At 49.4% G+C, this 13,942-nt stretch overlaps 1 protein-coding gene across 7 annotated transcripts in view; it reads right to left on the bottom strand.

The window, feature by feature from the left end:
• Positions 1-3,071: 3,071 nt before the first annotated feature.
• The window catches only part of TTC39A (tetratricopeptide repeat domain 39A), a 47,849-nt gene continuing 36,978 nt past the window's right edge, over positions 3,072-13,942 (bottom strand). For all 7 annotated transcript variants that reach the window (XM_065913406.1, XM_065913414.1, XM_065913397.1 and 4 more), the window contains 6 exons: positions 9,668-9,759; positions 7,573-7,693; positions 5,402-5,513; positions 4,870-4,984; positions 3,834-3,950; positions 3,072-3,322 (listed from right to left, as the gene is read on the bottom strand). In XM_065913406.1, the coding sequence (XP_065769478.1) occupies positions 3,199-3,322; positions 3,834-3,950; positions 4,870-4,984; positions 5,402-5,513; positions 7,573-7,693; positions 9,668-9,759 (681 nt within the window). In that variant the 3' untranslated portion in view covers positions 3,072-3,198. The remainder of the gene's footprint in view (positions 3,323-3,833; positions 3,951-4,869; positions 4,985-5,401; positions 5,514-7,572; positions 7,694-9,667; positions 9,760-13,942) is intronic.

Below are 13,942 nucleotides of genomic sequence, written 5' to 3'. Positions count from 1 at the left end.
TTTCCTGCCTTGGAAAACTGCATCTGAGGGTGAGGGTGAGAAGTTCCCATTAGCTGCTTGGTTTTCAGAATCCAGACACCTCACATTTATTAGTGAATTAGTGTGATGGTGCTAAGGACATAAGAGAACTGTTGAGAAGGCACACTGTTGGACTAAATTTGAAGCAAAGAGGAAGACTGTTTTCCACTTATCATCTTAGAAGAAATGAACTTGGGAGTCACTCCAGAGAAAAGCATCTTTGGATTTTGTTCCCTTGTTGAATGATTCAGGCACTCAGCAGGCTGGGGCTTTCTAAAATCCCCCAGTGCTCCCTTCAGTTGCTGGGAATCTCCCACTCGGACCTGAGCCAAGTGTTTGGTTGGCGCTGGCCTTTTAGAGTCCTGGCTTCACTGTCAAGTCATGGCTTTTTTGCTGTGAATGACGACAGCTGTCTTGGAAACGCTCCTATTCTGACTTGAGAGATAAGGAATAGGGAATCCTGCCAACATATGGGAGAGCTGATAGGGACACAGCACATTGCTAGAAGCTACCCTGCCAGTTCAAGGCCTGGGACCAGTGAGAGGCAGAGTAGACTTTATTGCCAAGAGCCTGTTCAGAGCATGTTACACAGTTGCTGCTTCCTAACAACTGAGTTCCTCTGTGTGGCAAGGATTCAGACTTTCTGCAATTAAGGATTAATTGCTCTCTGGGTGTCCTGGACCACTGTAGAGGTCCCTGATTGAGGGAGTCTTATCATCATTTCTGGTAAGCCACCTGGGGACAAAGCCTTTGACAAAAGGTGGGGAGGCATAGATTAGTTGCCTCTTTTTGGAGATGAAAGCCAAGAAACAAGACTTGACCAGAATTAGAACTGTTGACAGCAGGAGAGAGCCGTAATCTAGTTCAAATTACTAAATTTTAGAGGCTCCATGACTCCCAGGGTCATGCTGAAAAAGCAGTAGTAGCAAAGCAGAGGCTGGAATTAGGTCTCCTTAATTGGAGGCCAGAACTCTCCTCCTCTGATCAGGTGCTTTTCTAGGGCAGATGTGCTAGGAAGGTGCAGTGTTTGAGAAGCAGTGATCAGAAATGGCTCAAGACACAGTGAGAAGCCCAAGACAGAATTTTCACCTTCAGAGGCCTCTGCACAAGGATACGGTGGCGTCAGACACCCAGCCTTTCCACCTTCCTTCACATACATGTTTGTTTTTGGCCATCCAGCTTGCAGGATCTTAGCTCCCTGACCAGGGATTGAACCCCAGCCACATCCGTGAAAGCACCAAGTTCTAACCACTGGACCGCCAGGGACCTCCCTTCACAAGCATGTTTTTGAGGGAGGAGCTCAAGCTGCAGGTAGGATAAAAGGAGACAAAACTGATAGCAAGACTGCAGCCAGGGCAGCAGATAGACGTTAAGGTGCTGGAAGGCTAATGCGTGAAACCCAGAAGGAAACAACAACTAGGAAATCACCCTGGCATAAAACGTTTAAAAATACCTAAAATGAACACTGAAATGAAAGAAAGGTTTTTGTAAACGGCAATTTTATGTTTGGTATGCGGTGACCAGTGCTGCTTTTATACTGTGATGGGTAGCATTCTGATATGTGAGGGGGCCAAGAGGCCACCCTGCTCAGGAGCTTAGCTCTAGTTCAACCCTTTCACCTGCCCTGCTGGGCTGGGCTCCCAGCACCCAGGCTGTGGAAGAGAGAGAGCTTGCCCTTTGTGGAAAGCATCCTTTTGTCTAGTTCTGACAAGATAGATCTTTCTTTCGGTAGCATTTCTTTCTGACAGTACACTAAGTGCAGAAGAGGATCTTTGGACTGTCTTTTCCTAATGAGAACATGCTTTACCTAAAACCTGTAACTCCATTCAATATCAGTCACAGGAAACTTGGTTGTATATTAATAGATTAAACCACCCTGTCCCTAGCATATGCTTAAAAGTGTTTGCTAAATACAGCAGGCTGGAAGATTGGAAAAGTTGTCTGTGGTCCTTCCCTTACAGAAACTGCATTTGTGTGTTTGAGTTAGTCAGACACTTTTAGGGGCCAGAAGGATAAGCATTGAAAAGAGTTTCTACTCAGCTCCAACTGATTGTTGCCTTGTGAGAATGAGGCCCAGTATTGCCAGATTTTTAAAGTAAGAAGCCAGAAACCAGATTTATTTGTGAAGTCTCCCCATTTTTAAATGTTTGTTAACTTATTCTGAAAATTTTAAAACATTAAGTTGTCTAAATAAAACATGCTTGGGCCATATGGCTTCTGATTGAAACTTTCTGCCCTGCCCAAGAATTAAAGCAACAAAGTATTTTACTGAAATAGATGTTGCATGATCTCTGAAGTGTATAAGTTTTATTACTGAAATATAGCTTTTCTCTTAACTGAAAAATCTAAAACATACATAAACAGGCTAAGAATAACCATTCTGTTCCTAAGAAAAATGCTATCAGTAAATAAATGTACTGAAGTATAGAAGATTTTTTATCTTTCATAAATCATTCCCAGTGGTTTCAGTTTGGCGTATAGCAGACCAGTGTCTGAGAAACTTTACCTGCCAAATTTCTTGGCTTTGGCACAGAAAGGGCTCCCCTTTCTTCAGGCCTCAATATCACCATTCCTTGGTAGTGGGAATTGATGTTTTTTTTCCTACAAATGGACTCAAGATTATCTCACTAAAAAGACATGTTTTGTTGTTGTGTTTTTTTTTCAGTTGTAGAATTACAAAGGGGCTGTAAGAAGTAAGGTAGTGGGATTGTGTGAAACCTCTGTGTTTAGCCCTCAGAAATCTCGAAGCCTGAGATCCGGATCCTCTTTTGGGTCCTTCCAGCCCTGGAAGCTGAGACCTCACTGAAGTCTAACAATGATTTACATACAGGTGGTTGGTTGGTGGTTTTTCTTCCCTCAAAGCCAACTTTGATTCCATCAGTGTATTTCTAAGGAAAATGTAAACTGTTCATACATTCTCTTAACATCACAGTGAAAAACAAGTACCCGTATGTGTGACAGGGCAGGCAGGGAGCTCCACCTGCTCTGGCCTTGACAGAAGCCCTTGGCCGCACTGGTGAACATGCTGGCTTCACTTCCGCACAGACACCTAGGTCGTGCTGTCCCACTGGAGCACCGGTGGACCCCAAAGGCAGGGCAGGGGGCGGGGTTCTTTTTGAAATGTTTCCAGGAGCTCTGTCCAGCTGATTCTGTCTTCCAGCCTGGGACTGCTGCACAAAACTATAAGGACATTGATGAGACCATAGATCTGTTGCCTTTTTCTAGTGAAGACTTGGCTTGGAGTGTGGCTGCCTGGATTCGAAAATGTGTCCTTGACTCCATGGAATAATTCTTATAGTTTTGCCTGGAAGAGACCAGAGAATCAGATACGTGAAACTGCTCCAGGTTGTGATTTTTCCCTTAGTCTGAGCTGTGGGAACCCACTAATCAAGGAATAGTTTTAAAGGCTAATCCCTATCTCTGTTTAAAGAAAGAGTTGGGGTTAAATTTAATAGGAATTACCTGTTATCATGCCCTCTGGAACCACTCTTGGTCCTTTGGGGCCCAGTGTGAAGGAATGATTTCAAGATCCGTGGGCTAGAAGGCAGGAGAACTGCATCTTCACACCAGCCCTGAAGCTTGTGGTGTGACCCCAGATAACTCAGTCATTGAGTCTGGGATTTCAATTCTTCTTTGGTAAATTAAGGAAGAAGCCTCCCTACAGCAGGTGAGAGCTGGGTTCACCCGGGACATGGGCCAGCCTCTGGGCTGCCTACACTGCCTTTGCCAGCACCCTCTCACACTGCTGCCTGGTACCTCTGCCTCCCCTGAGCTCATGAGGAACAAAGGCCAGACCAAGGCCAATCATGCCTTACTTGGCAGTTTCCAAGAGTTTGACAGCCTCTTCATTTCTGCCTTGCTCCATAAACAGCAGGGCCAGCTCCAGCAGGGCATTTGGGATCAAGTAGTGGTCGTATTTAATCCTCTTTTCACTGTAGGACAGAAGAAAACACGGCTTACAGGCTCTGCTCTTGAGCCATCCTTTGGGCATATCTGCCAGACGACTCCTGAGCATCTCCCAAATGGGAGGGTCCAACTCATGGTCTCATGGGGTTTTCTGACCTGAATTCCAACTTGGAAGGTTCCCACTATTTAGCCCTAGAAAGATTTAAGAACCACAGCAAAGCCTTCCAGTCCTCTGCACCCTGGGCCCCAAGTCCCTGACAACCTATGGTTCACGTCATGTCCTAGGCCCACCTCCACCTCAGTCCCCAACCCCGCCCCCCACCGCCACCCTCTATTTCATCGGCAATCCTTTCCCTCTACGACTTCACCTAAGCAGGGAAGGACTGACCGCTGTCACCCAACCTCAGGTGTCTCCCGTGTCCAGGCATTAGCACACACTCTCCCTGCTCCACTTAAAACTACTCTTTCCTTTTTTCCTCTGCCTGATAAACTTGCCAACTGAAGTGCCATTGCTGGAAAGCCTTTCCTGGTGTCCAGCATTAGGTTTAGGTCCCTCCTCCTGGCACCTGCTGGCCTCTCTGCTTTCCTCTAGCACAGCCCTCACCATACCAGTTAAGTTACCTATAGCTGTCTCTCTAATATCTGTACTCCCCAAGGACAGAGATCCTAAGTTACAAACTCCAGGGGGCACCATTCACAGGAAACACTGCAGACAGACTCCTGTCACTGGACAGTCTGGTGGCCCTGGAGGACAAGGTCTGAATGATCTGGGCCTAGAAGGGTCCTTGCACAAAACAGAAACCAGTACATGTGAAGCAAGTAGGAGTCGGCCAGAGTTGACACTGTGCATGTGTGCATATGGAAAGAGAAACCCAGAAAATGCTACCCTGAAGCCCCGGGCCCAGTAGTAGGCCATCTGGAGCAAGAGCAGCCAGAGGCACTTACTTGGCAGAGATGCTCCTGAAATTCTCCTCAGCCTCCTGGACACGGCCCAGATATTTCAGACACAGGCCTTTCAGCAGCTTCACCAAGCACTCATCATCCGCTGAGTACTCATTCTCTGAGAATAGGGGAGTGAGGGAAGACAGCTTTGTTCATTTTTCTCAACAGTTGCTCATGGAGCCTCTACTCTGTGCTGGGCCCTGGGGACACAGAGATGGCTCACACATGGTCCCCGTCCTCAGGGAGCTCACATCAGGGGAGGAAAGACGGATACTGAGACGATGACAATACAGTGAAGTCAGGACCGACTGAAGGGAGCTCAGGGCTTGCGGGAGCCCAGCAGAAGCCCTGATGTTCCCTGGGGGACAAGGGACAGCTTCTCGGAGAAGCTGTCACTGGAACTCAGCCTAGGAAGGCAGAGGACAATTACCAGGGTGGAGAAGTGAGGAAGGACATTTTGGTAGAGGGAACCTTCAACTGCAAAGACCTATGGTCAGACCCAGCCGGGCCAGTTCAAGGGCCTGGGGGTAGTCACCTGGGCCCTTTTCCAGCATCTCTTCAGCCTTGATGATAATCTCAAGGATCCCGTCTGTGAGTTCCGGCTGCTTCCCAATCACAGCATAGCCATTCCAAATGTACATCATTTCCTAGGGGCAGGGGAGGAAGTCAGTCCTGGGTTTCCTCCCCAGTGGGGCCTTAAGTTTCTCCATCTATAAAATGTGTAGGGCAGATGAGGATCACTAAAGGCCATCCTAGCTCTAATCTTCCATGACAAGTTTCAGCCCAGCCTTTGAAGCTGTAGGCTTGAGGGAATGATGGGGATTCTTATCTCTTACTTATTGAGATCTCTCCTTACCCCTGTGAGAATTTAAGATGGACCCGTATTCTCACTCTTCTCCTCATATAGTTTTCAATTACGTTTCTGTTCCTGGATCCCTAGGGCACTAGTCTGGACTCTCCCAATCTCTCTGTCCAAATTTCCCATCCTTTGAGAACAAGGTCATGCCCCACACTCTCCAGGGAGTTGTCTTCCTTGCTCCAGCTAACAGGGCCTCCTGTACCAGAGGAATCATAGTTGACGTAAGCTCTTCAGGGGCTTAAGACCAAGTTACCTTCTCTCCTATTTCACTAAGGCAGTGGGCCTGAGTTTCTATCTATGAAACATATGATTTCTTTCTTTGCCTTAACTGCCAGGAAGCTCCGAATACTAAATTTTCATTCTAGTAATTCTGTTAGCTTAGATTAGCATTTCCTAAACTATCAAACCAAGCAATGGACATGACAGTGACTTGTATACATAAACTTCTAGAAAGACTTTTTATAGTTTTTGTTATGTTCTAGGGAGGAACTTTAAGTTTTGACAAGTACTTATTAAATCATTACATGGTCTACAAGAGTTCTGTGGCTAAACAACAGGGAAAATCTGCATCCTTAAGCTTCTTCTTGGAGACCTACCGTGCAGATGAGCATATAAAGGCTCCAAGAAGGTCTACAGTATGTAAACTTTGTTCAGGCCGTCTTCCCTACACATATTTAATTACAGAAATAATTTTATGCACACAGAGCATCTTGAAGGTTACAGTTTTGGAAATTCTCCCCTAAATATCTGGTTAGTTGCTTTCCCTACCCCTCCTTACAACATATGCCCCCATTTGATGACAGCTTTATTGTATATTTTGAACTGTAAAATAGTTCAAAATTTATTTAAAGATATTCAGGATATAAGCTCAAATATTGAACTTTTTAATTTCTGCAGTATTTAATAAGTTTTTATCAGCAGATTTTCATTCCTGCTCTATGAAATGGGCTAGGTAGATATTTACATTTAAGGGAAAGGGGACCCTATATGCAAGGTCACACAGTGAACAGCAGAGCCAGGTCTCTGAAGCAGCACCCTTCCTACCTTTCTGGCTGCCTTATTATTTGAATAACAAGGACTCTTAACAAACTAGAACCTACTCTGATGCCTGCTCAGATCATGCATGGAATTGTCATCATAACTGTGATTCAGAATATGGGCTCCGGAACCAGACTGCCTGGGTTCAGATTCTAACTCATCAGCTATGGGACCTGGACAAGTTATTTCATCTTTCTACTTATATCTTATCTATATTTTATCTTCCTGCTTATCTGTTAGGCCTTATTATCCCCTTCTGTAAAATGGAGATGCCACCAGCACCTAAGAAGGTTCTTATGAAGATCAGATGAGGCAACAGGCAATGGGTGTAACGAACTCTGAACACAGCAGGTGCCCAGCAGCAATGCCAGCAATTACTGTTATTTCAGAGTCGACTGTAACACGGGTCCCAGCCTCAGAAAAGCTTGGGGTAGTGATGGGGGAACAGTATAAACAATAATTAAAATCATGTGACAAGACAGACATAGACAGGATGGCAACACAAACAGCTGAGAGACGCCTATCTAGGAGAGCTGCGTTTTCTGCTTTCAGGCGTCTGTAGCCTGCTCACCTGTCTTCCCACCCCCATCCCTACTAGACCAGTGCTTTCTCAGAGGTTGAGGTAGGCTCAAACTCTCGTGTCCCTCACCCAGGGCCAGGTGATTTGTAAACTCCTCTCCAGGCCCTGGGGTCATGAAGGTCTCTGTCCTCCGTCCACGCCCTCCAGGGTCACTGGCTATATCCCTGACCCTCAGCTAATCCCCACAATCCCAAATGAGTTCAGGACCAGTCAAGACCCTCCTACCCACCAGAGCAGGGATGGGCAATGAGATAGGTTTAGGGGAGAGGTAGCGTCTGGACTTCCGGATGGCAAACTTCTCTGTGGGTAGAGATTTCCCAGCAATCTTGAGTTTCAGGCCAGGCACAGCTCTGTGGAAGAGATAAGGAGGGTGGAGAGAGGGCAAGAAAATGCTAGAACTGAGTCCCCAACCTATCCAGCCTCTGCTTGACCCCTCTCTAGACCTCATTTTCCCCATCTATATGATGAGAGTGTTGGGTTCATAGCCTGCGGCTACGGCCTAATGTCATACGCCCTGCCACAAGATCTGACCACTTCCTGTGGCTCGGCAGACTCCTCTGCACCAGTAGCTGGAGGTGAGGCTGTACATGACCACCACCCCTCAGGCCTGCTCTGCCTTGCAATCCTCCCTCTCTACTCCAAGCCCCCATTTCCTGAGGGCCCAGCAGAAGTCTGACCCTAGTTTCACAGAGGAGATTAAAACTCATAAAGGGAAGGACCTGCCCAAGACCACACAGCACAAACCTTTCATAAACTCTGGCCATGTGAGTTGTGGCCTCCTCAGCTGTTTCCCAGGGTAGAGTAAAATGTGGTATGCAGCTGAGCAAGACTGCATCTGGGGCCCCATCTGGGGCCCCATCCACCCAGCCCTGCCTTGCCCTGAACTTCTGCCACAATCATGGGGGTATGGCTGTGACCTGAGCCATCCAGGCCCAGGAAACAGCTGGACCTAGTTGTGAGCTCCCCACCAAGCACCTCTGCCACTTATTCACTGTGGAACCTGTCTGGGCCTGCTTTCTCATCCCTAAAATGGAGACAATGATATGAAAAGGAGAAGTTGCTACCCCCAAATATGCATCTTTGGCATAAGCGTTATTTTAGGCTGATTATTTTTAAGAAAACAGCAAACACACAAAATGCTCTGAAAATCTAGTAGAATTTAACCTTTTTGTAAGAGACATTTACAAGGGAAATGTCCATGTGTAAAGATGTCTTTCTCTGGACCAGGAAGAGGAGGAAGACTAAATCTCTAAAAACTTATCAATGAAGAAGGCGGAGACTAAAATCTGCATAACAACCATATACCCTCTCTTTTACCTGAAAACCTCCTATAACTGGCTCCCCATCCAACTAAGTCTTCTTTTTTGCTTTAGCCAGAGATGGCACTTAAGGTAACAGCTTGGGCCATTTCAGAGTCAACTCAGTTTTCCTGGGCCCCTCCCATACAGGAGTTACTAAATTTCTGTTTGCTTTCCCATTAATCTTATTATGAGGGCCTCAGCCAAGAATCTAGGAGGATGGAAGAAAAATAACTCTTATTTCCCCACAGACTCTTCCCCTCACAGATCTAGAAAAGTTACGTAAGATGCAGAGACTAAGTCACTCCGTAAAGTCACACAGCCTCCTGTGACTGACGGCCCAGGAAGCAATGGTGACACTCACTTCCATCTCTGCAAGTGGGGGCCAACCCTCACCGGGACTGGGGGCAAGCCCGGGGCTCCCTCCTCAGCCTGCCATGGCTGAGTCCTGCTGTAGGCCCTTCGCTGAAGGCAAACACGGCAGTGCAGGGAAGAATAAAAACAGCCACCATTGATTGGCTCCAGGCCCTACTGCAGACTCTTTAAATCTGTTCTCTATTTGATTTGCAAAACAACCCTGCACAGCCGAGTTTGTTATTCCCATTTTATAGATGCTGACTGAAACTGTCCCAGATGACAGGAACAAATGGCATAGGCTAGACTTAATCCTGCTTACGTGATTCCAACTCTGCTTTTCTGAGTGTAATCAGGTTAACTCGGCAGAAGGAACCTCTCTGGACCTGTGTCCACATCTGTGCTACACTCTGGATGAAAGAGGCACAGTGGGAATGATGCTGACAAAACCACGTTTGTGAAAGAAAACCTCTGAGCAGATGCAAAGGGCTCTAACAGCAGCAAGAGCAGGTGGGGGTGGGAGACAACGACAGGCGCGGGGTGGGGGGAGGACCGGGGACGGCTGGGGGTTCACGGCCCAGGGGATGACAGCCCCCTCATCTCCCGCTGCTCAGGGTGGCTGTGGGCAGAGCCTGACTGAGACCGACAATGGAATGGAATGGCCGGACCCACCTAAACAACTCCACTTCGTCATCTCCGAACGGTTTGTAGTCCTCCTTCCCAAACATGCTGAGGTAGGCGGCCTTCATGTAGATGTAGGTGGCCTGTGTGAGGCAGAGCAGCAGTCAGGTGTGAGCGACCTGCCCTCCAAATCTCAGTCCTCAACTGGCACAAATACCTCACTGGAACCTCACTAGGGACCAGCATAGTATTATATTATCCCCAGCCCCCAGGGGAGAAACTGGGTGAGGAAGCTGAAGCAACTTGAGGACATGACCTAGGAGTTAAATCCATGAAGGGCCGTGTCTAAGCACCTGACCTCTCCACTTTGAAGCAACTGGGCAGACTCAAGCAGGCGATGCCGAGGACAGGGTGGAGACGCAAAGACGGGGCAGCAGGGGCTTCAGGGAAGATAAAAGGGAAGCAGCCACTTCACACCGGGCCCTTGAAGGCCAATGGGAAGATTCACAGAAACAGAAAAAGGACCTTCCAGGCAAGGGGAACATCCTGATCAAAGGGAGGGCAGAGATGCGTGTAAGCGGGATACAAATGGGTGGGTCGCATAAAGCATGGAATACACACAACGTGTGAGGCCAGGAAGGGCAGAGACCTGGGTTGGGGGTCAGTTCAGGGTCCCTTGCTGTGTACCAGGCACTCTACAAATGTCACTTGATCGCAAAGACAATGCTTCCTGGGACCACAGGGCTGCTAGGGGCAGAGCTGCGAGGGGCCCCAGGTTTGTGTGGCTTCAAGGGCCTACCCACTGGATCCACTGACAAGAAAGGGGTGGTTTGCAGAGCCCCAACCTCAGCCCCATCTCAGATCTATCCCTGAAAGCCGCTCCCCTTTGCCTGAAGTTCATTCCCAGATGAGCCTGGCTCTGTGCTGCCCTCCAGTGGTCGAGTCTTGAAGCACAGCTCCTGCCACCTGGGGCTGCTACCCAGCAAAGTATAGCGGGTAGAGGAGGGAGAGGCATCCTGGAGTCTAGTCTTAGGGGAAGGTGGAAAGCAACCTCCACCTGGGAGCCCCATCCACGCTGAAACTCAGGGCTGCTCCCAGTTCCAGTCTGCCCTTCATAACATGAGGAAAACCTGGTCTTTGCGGGGTGTGCTAAGAAGATGCTCCCCTCAGTGATAACCGTTCCCCACCCCGTCTTTAACCTCTTGGTATCACCTGTGCCTGCTCCCTCTCCCCGGCTCCAGTACTGAGCCACCAAGCCTTCAGGACTTTACCTCCCACAGAGCTCTTGAATCCCACTGGCCTGGCCCTATCACTCCACACCATCTCCTGCTGCAGGCCTCCAGGGTGGTCTCCTCACTGATATCCTGTTCTCACTCCTGCCCCCCGCCAGCCATTCTCCACACCACTGCCATGCGGACCTTTTAAAATGAGGTCACAGCAGTCCCTCTTTGACTCACGATATCCCATCACACTTAGGGAGAATGTCCACATTCCCTGTCATGGCCTGCGAGGCCCGATGCAGCCTCCCCTCCATTTCCCCTCCAGCTTCTTCTCCACTGGTGCCCCCTCACTCTAGCCACACTGGCCTCCTCTGAGCTGTTTGCAGAATATATCAACTCATGGCTTCAGCTTCCTTTTACACCCGTCCTAACATCTACCAGGCCTGGAACATTCTGCAGGGAGATGTCAGCCTGGCTTGCTCCTTCACTGCATTCTGGTGTCTTCTCAGGCAGGCCCCTCCTGACCACACTGTTCTCCACATCCTGCACCCACAACTTGCCCGATTTTTCTTTATCGCACTTAACCAGAACCTGACGTTCTCTTACACTGCACATCATCTATGTTTCCTGTCTCTCTCCCCACTAGAACATGAGCCTCGAGGTCTTTGCTTTGTTCAGTTGTAGATGACCTGCCCGAGAATAGGACTGGCTTGTGAGGGTGCCCCGCGGCTGCAGGACAGATTTCTACAAGCACAAATACAAGCCACAAGCAACAAGGGCTCCCCCACTGTCAGGCTAAAGCCCAAACAGCCACTCAGGGCCCTGGAGACCTGCTTCTCTGGCTCCTCCTCCAGGCCACTCTTCCCCATCACTCCCTAAACTCACCTCAGGCCCCTGCCTCTGCTGTCCTGCTGCCTGGGACCCCACTGTCCCTTCTCTGCCAGGCTCAACTGCGGGCTTCCTCCTAGAGCTTCTTCCCCAGCCCTGCCCCCTGCCCGGACTGAGTCAACAGGAATTAGGATGGATGCAGTGACCTAGCGTGGTGAGAGCCACGGGCATCCAAGTCACTAAGGGATGTTATGGGGCCATGCTGCTGGAGAGCCACAGCCACCCTGCCTGCGGGGGAGTCCTGTCTCCCAGAGTTACCTGTTTGCCTATTGATCCCACATATTTATTTTTGCTGGATTATTCTACTGGCTTCTGTGCAGGCAGACAGTCCTTGTCCCCAAGAAGCTTCCAGTATGTGGCTTAGAGGGGGACGATCCCTCCACAGTCCCCCTGCATTTCCACCCACGAGCCCTTCACCTGGTGAAACGGGACTCCTGGCAGCCCCCTAGCTTCCTAGCCTGTGCCCCTGCAGTTCTCGGCCTGGGGTGTACTTCTGCCGCCCTAATTCCTCGTCCTTCAAGACTCTCGGTTCAGACAACTCCTTTTTCAGAAGCCCTCCCTGTTCTCTTGGCTGGGCTGCTCAGGGCTGCCTCTGAGCTCCCCCCAGATTTCCCCATTACAGCACCGAGCACACAGTTGTCACCACCTGCTTTCTGGCTGCAAGCGCTGGGGGACGGGCCCACAGGGATGGGCCGGCTTAGCACAGGCAGACACCGCGGAGGGCCGGCACGCGGGGCAGCAGCCGCAGGCCAACTCCCCAGAGCTGGAAGCTGGTGGACTTTAGTAGCCAAGCACTGGAATTAGGGATGAATGAGGCCCCAGAACTCGAGGTGCCACAACCCCTACCTACTTTCCTACAGGAAACCCTTTGGAGAAAAGCATTGCAGAGGGAGGGGGGCTGACCACTCCAAAGCCACAGAGCTGAAGACTGAGCCAACTCACAGCCAGACTTGCTGACACGTGGAGGCCTGGCCCTCCCTCTGCTCCTCACAGCAGCTGTGTGGCCACCTTAGGACTCTTCTTCCTTGTGCCCCACTTCACAAGAAGGCTTCCAGATCACTTTAATTTAAAAAGGTTCCCGGAGGCTTTGTTAGGAGGGCGAGCGATGAGGGACGAATGCTGGGCCCACAGAGGCTGGGCCTGAGGAAGTGCCTTCAACAGCAAGGGGGTCTTGGGGCAAGCGGGGCCTACTCAGGGGAATTGAGGAGCAAGGGAAAAGCAGAGGCCTTGGAGTCACACAAAACTGTCTTCAGGTCCTGTGTGTGTCACCAACTGCTGTGTGGCCCAGGAAGTCTCTCAGACTCTCTTAGCCTCAGTGTCTCTCATGTGCCTGATGCAGATAACTTCTACCTCGCTGGGTGTAATGTGGAGGAAAGGACAAGCGCTGGGCACACAGTCAGGGCTCAGTGAAAGCCCACTCCTTCTCCCGGCCCTGCCTGCCCTGAGCCAGTGGAAATGAAAGTCACTCTGTTGTGTCCGACTCTTTGTAACCCCACGGACTGTAGTCCATGAGGCTCCTCTGTGCATGGAATTCTCCAGGCAAGAATACTGGAGTGGGTTAGCATTCCCTTCTCTAGGGGATCTTCCCAACCCAGGAATTGAATCCAGGTCTCCTGCACTGGCAGGCAGATTCTTTACCATCTGAACCACCAGGGAAGCCAGCCCTGAGCCTGAGAGTCCCTTTCAGTTTGGGCCCTAGGCAGGGTGACTGAATAGGGGCTTTCATGCAGAGGTGGGCAAAAGATGAGGAAATCTGGGTCACTGAGACATACGTGCTATGGATTTCACAATAGAGGATGTTCTCTGATGATCTAGATGATTCTAAGACTCTTAGTTCAGAATTCTGTGCTATCATTACTCTATGATGATAATGGCTTATACTTATTTCACCACTTACCATGATAATACTTTGGCCACCTGATGTGAAGAACTGACTCGTTGAAAAAGACCCTGATGCTGCGAAAGATTGAAGGCAGGAGAAGGGGACGACAGAGGATGAGATGGTTGGATGGCATCACCAACTCGATGGACATGAGTTTGAGCAAGCTACCAGGAGTTGGTGGTAATGGACAGGGAAGCCTGGCATGCTGCGGTCCATGGGGTTGCAAAGAGTCAGACACAACTGAGCGACTGAACTGAATTGAACCATGATAAGCATTTATGCTGAGCATCTGTTTTGTTTTGCCTCCATGGCATCTCCTTAATGCTCACTCCCAAC

The sequence above is a fragment of the Muntiacus reevesi genome, chromosome 1 (assembly GCF_963930625.1).
Source record: "Muntiacus reevesi chromosome 1, mMunRee1.1, whole genome shotgun sequence".
Classification (NCBI taxonomy): Eukaryota; Metazoa; Chordata; class Mammalia; order Artiodactyla; family Cervidae; genus Muntiacus; species Muntiacus reevesi.
The sequence above is the reverse complement of the archived record's forward strand: the minus strand, read 5'-3'. Positions and strand labels throughout refer to the sequence as shown.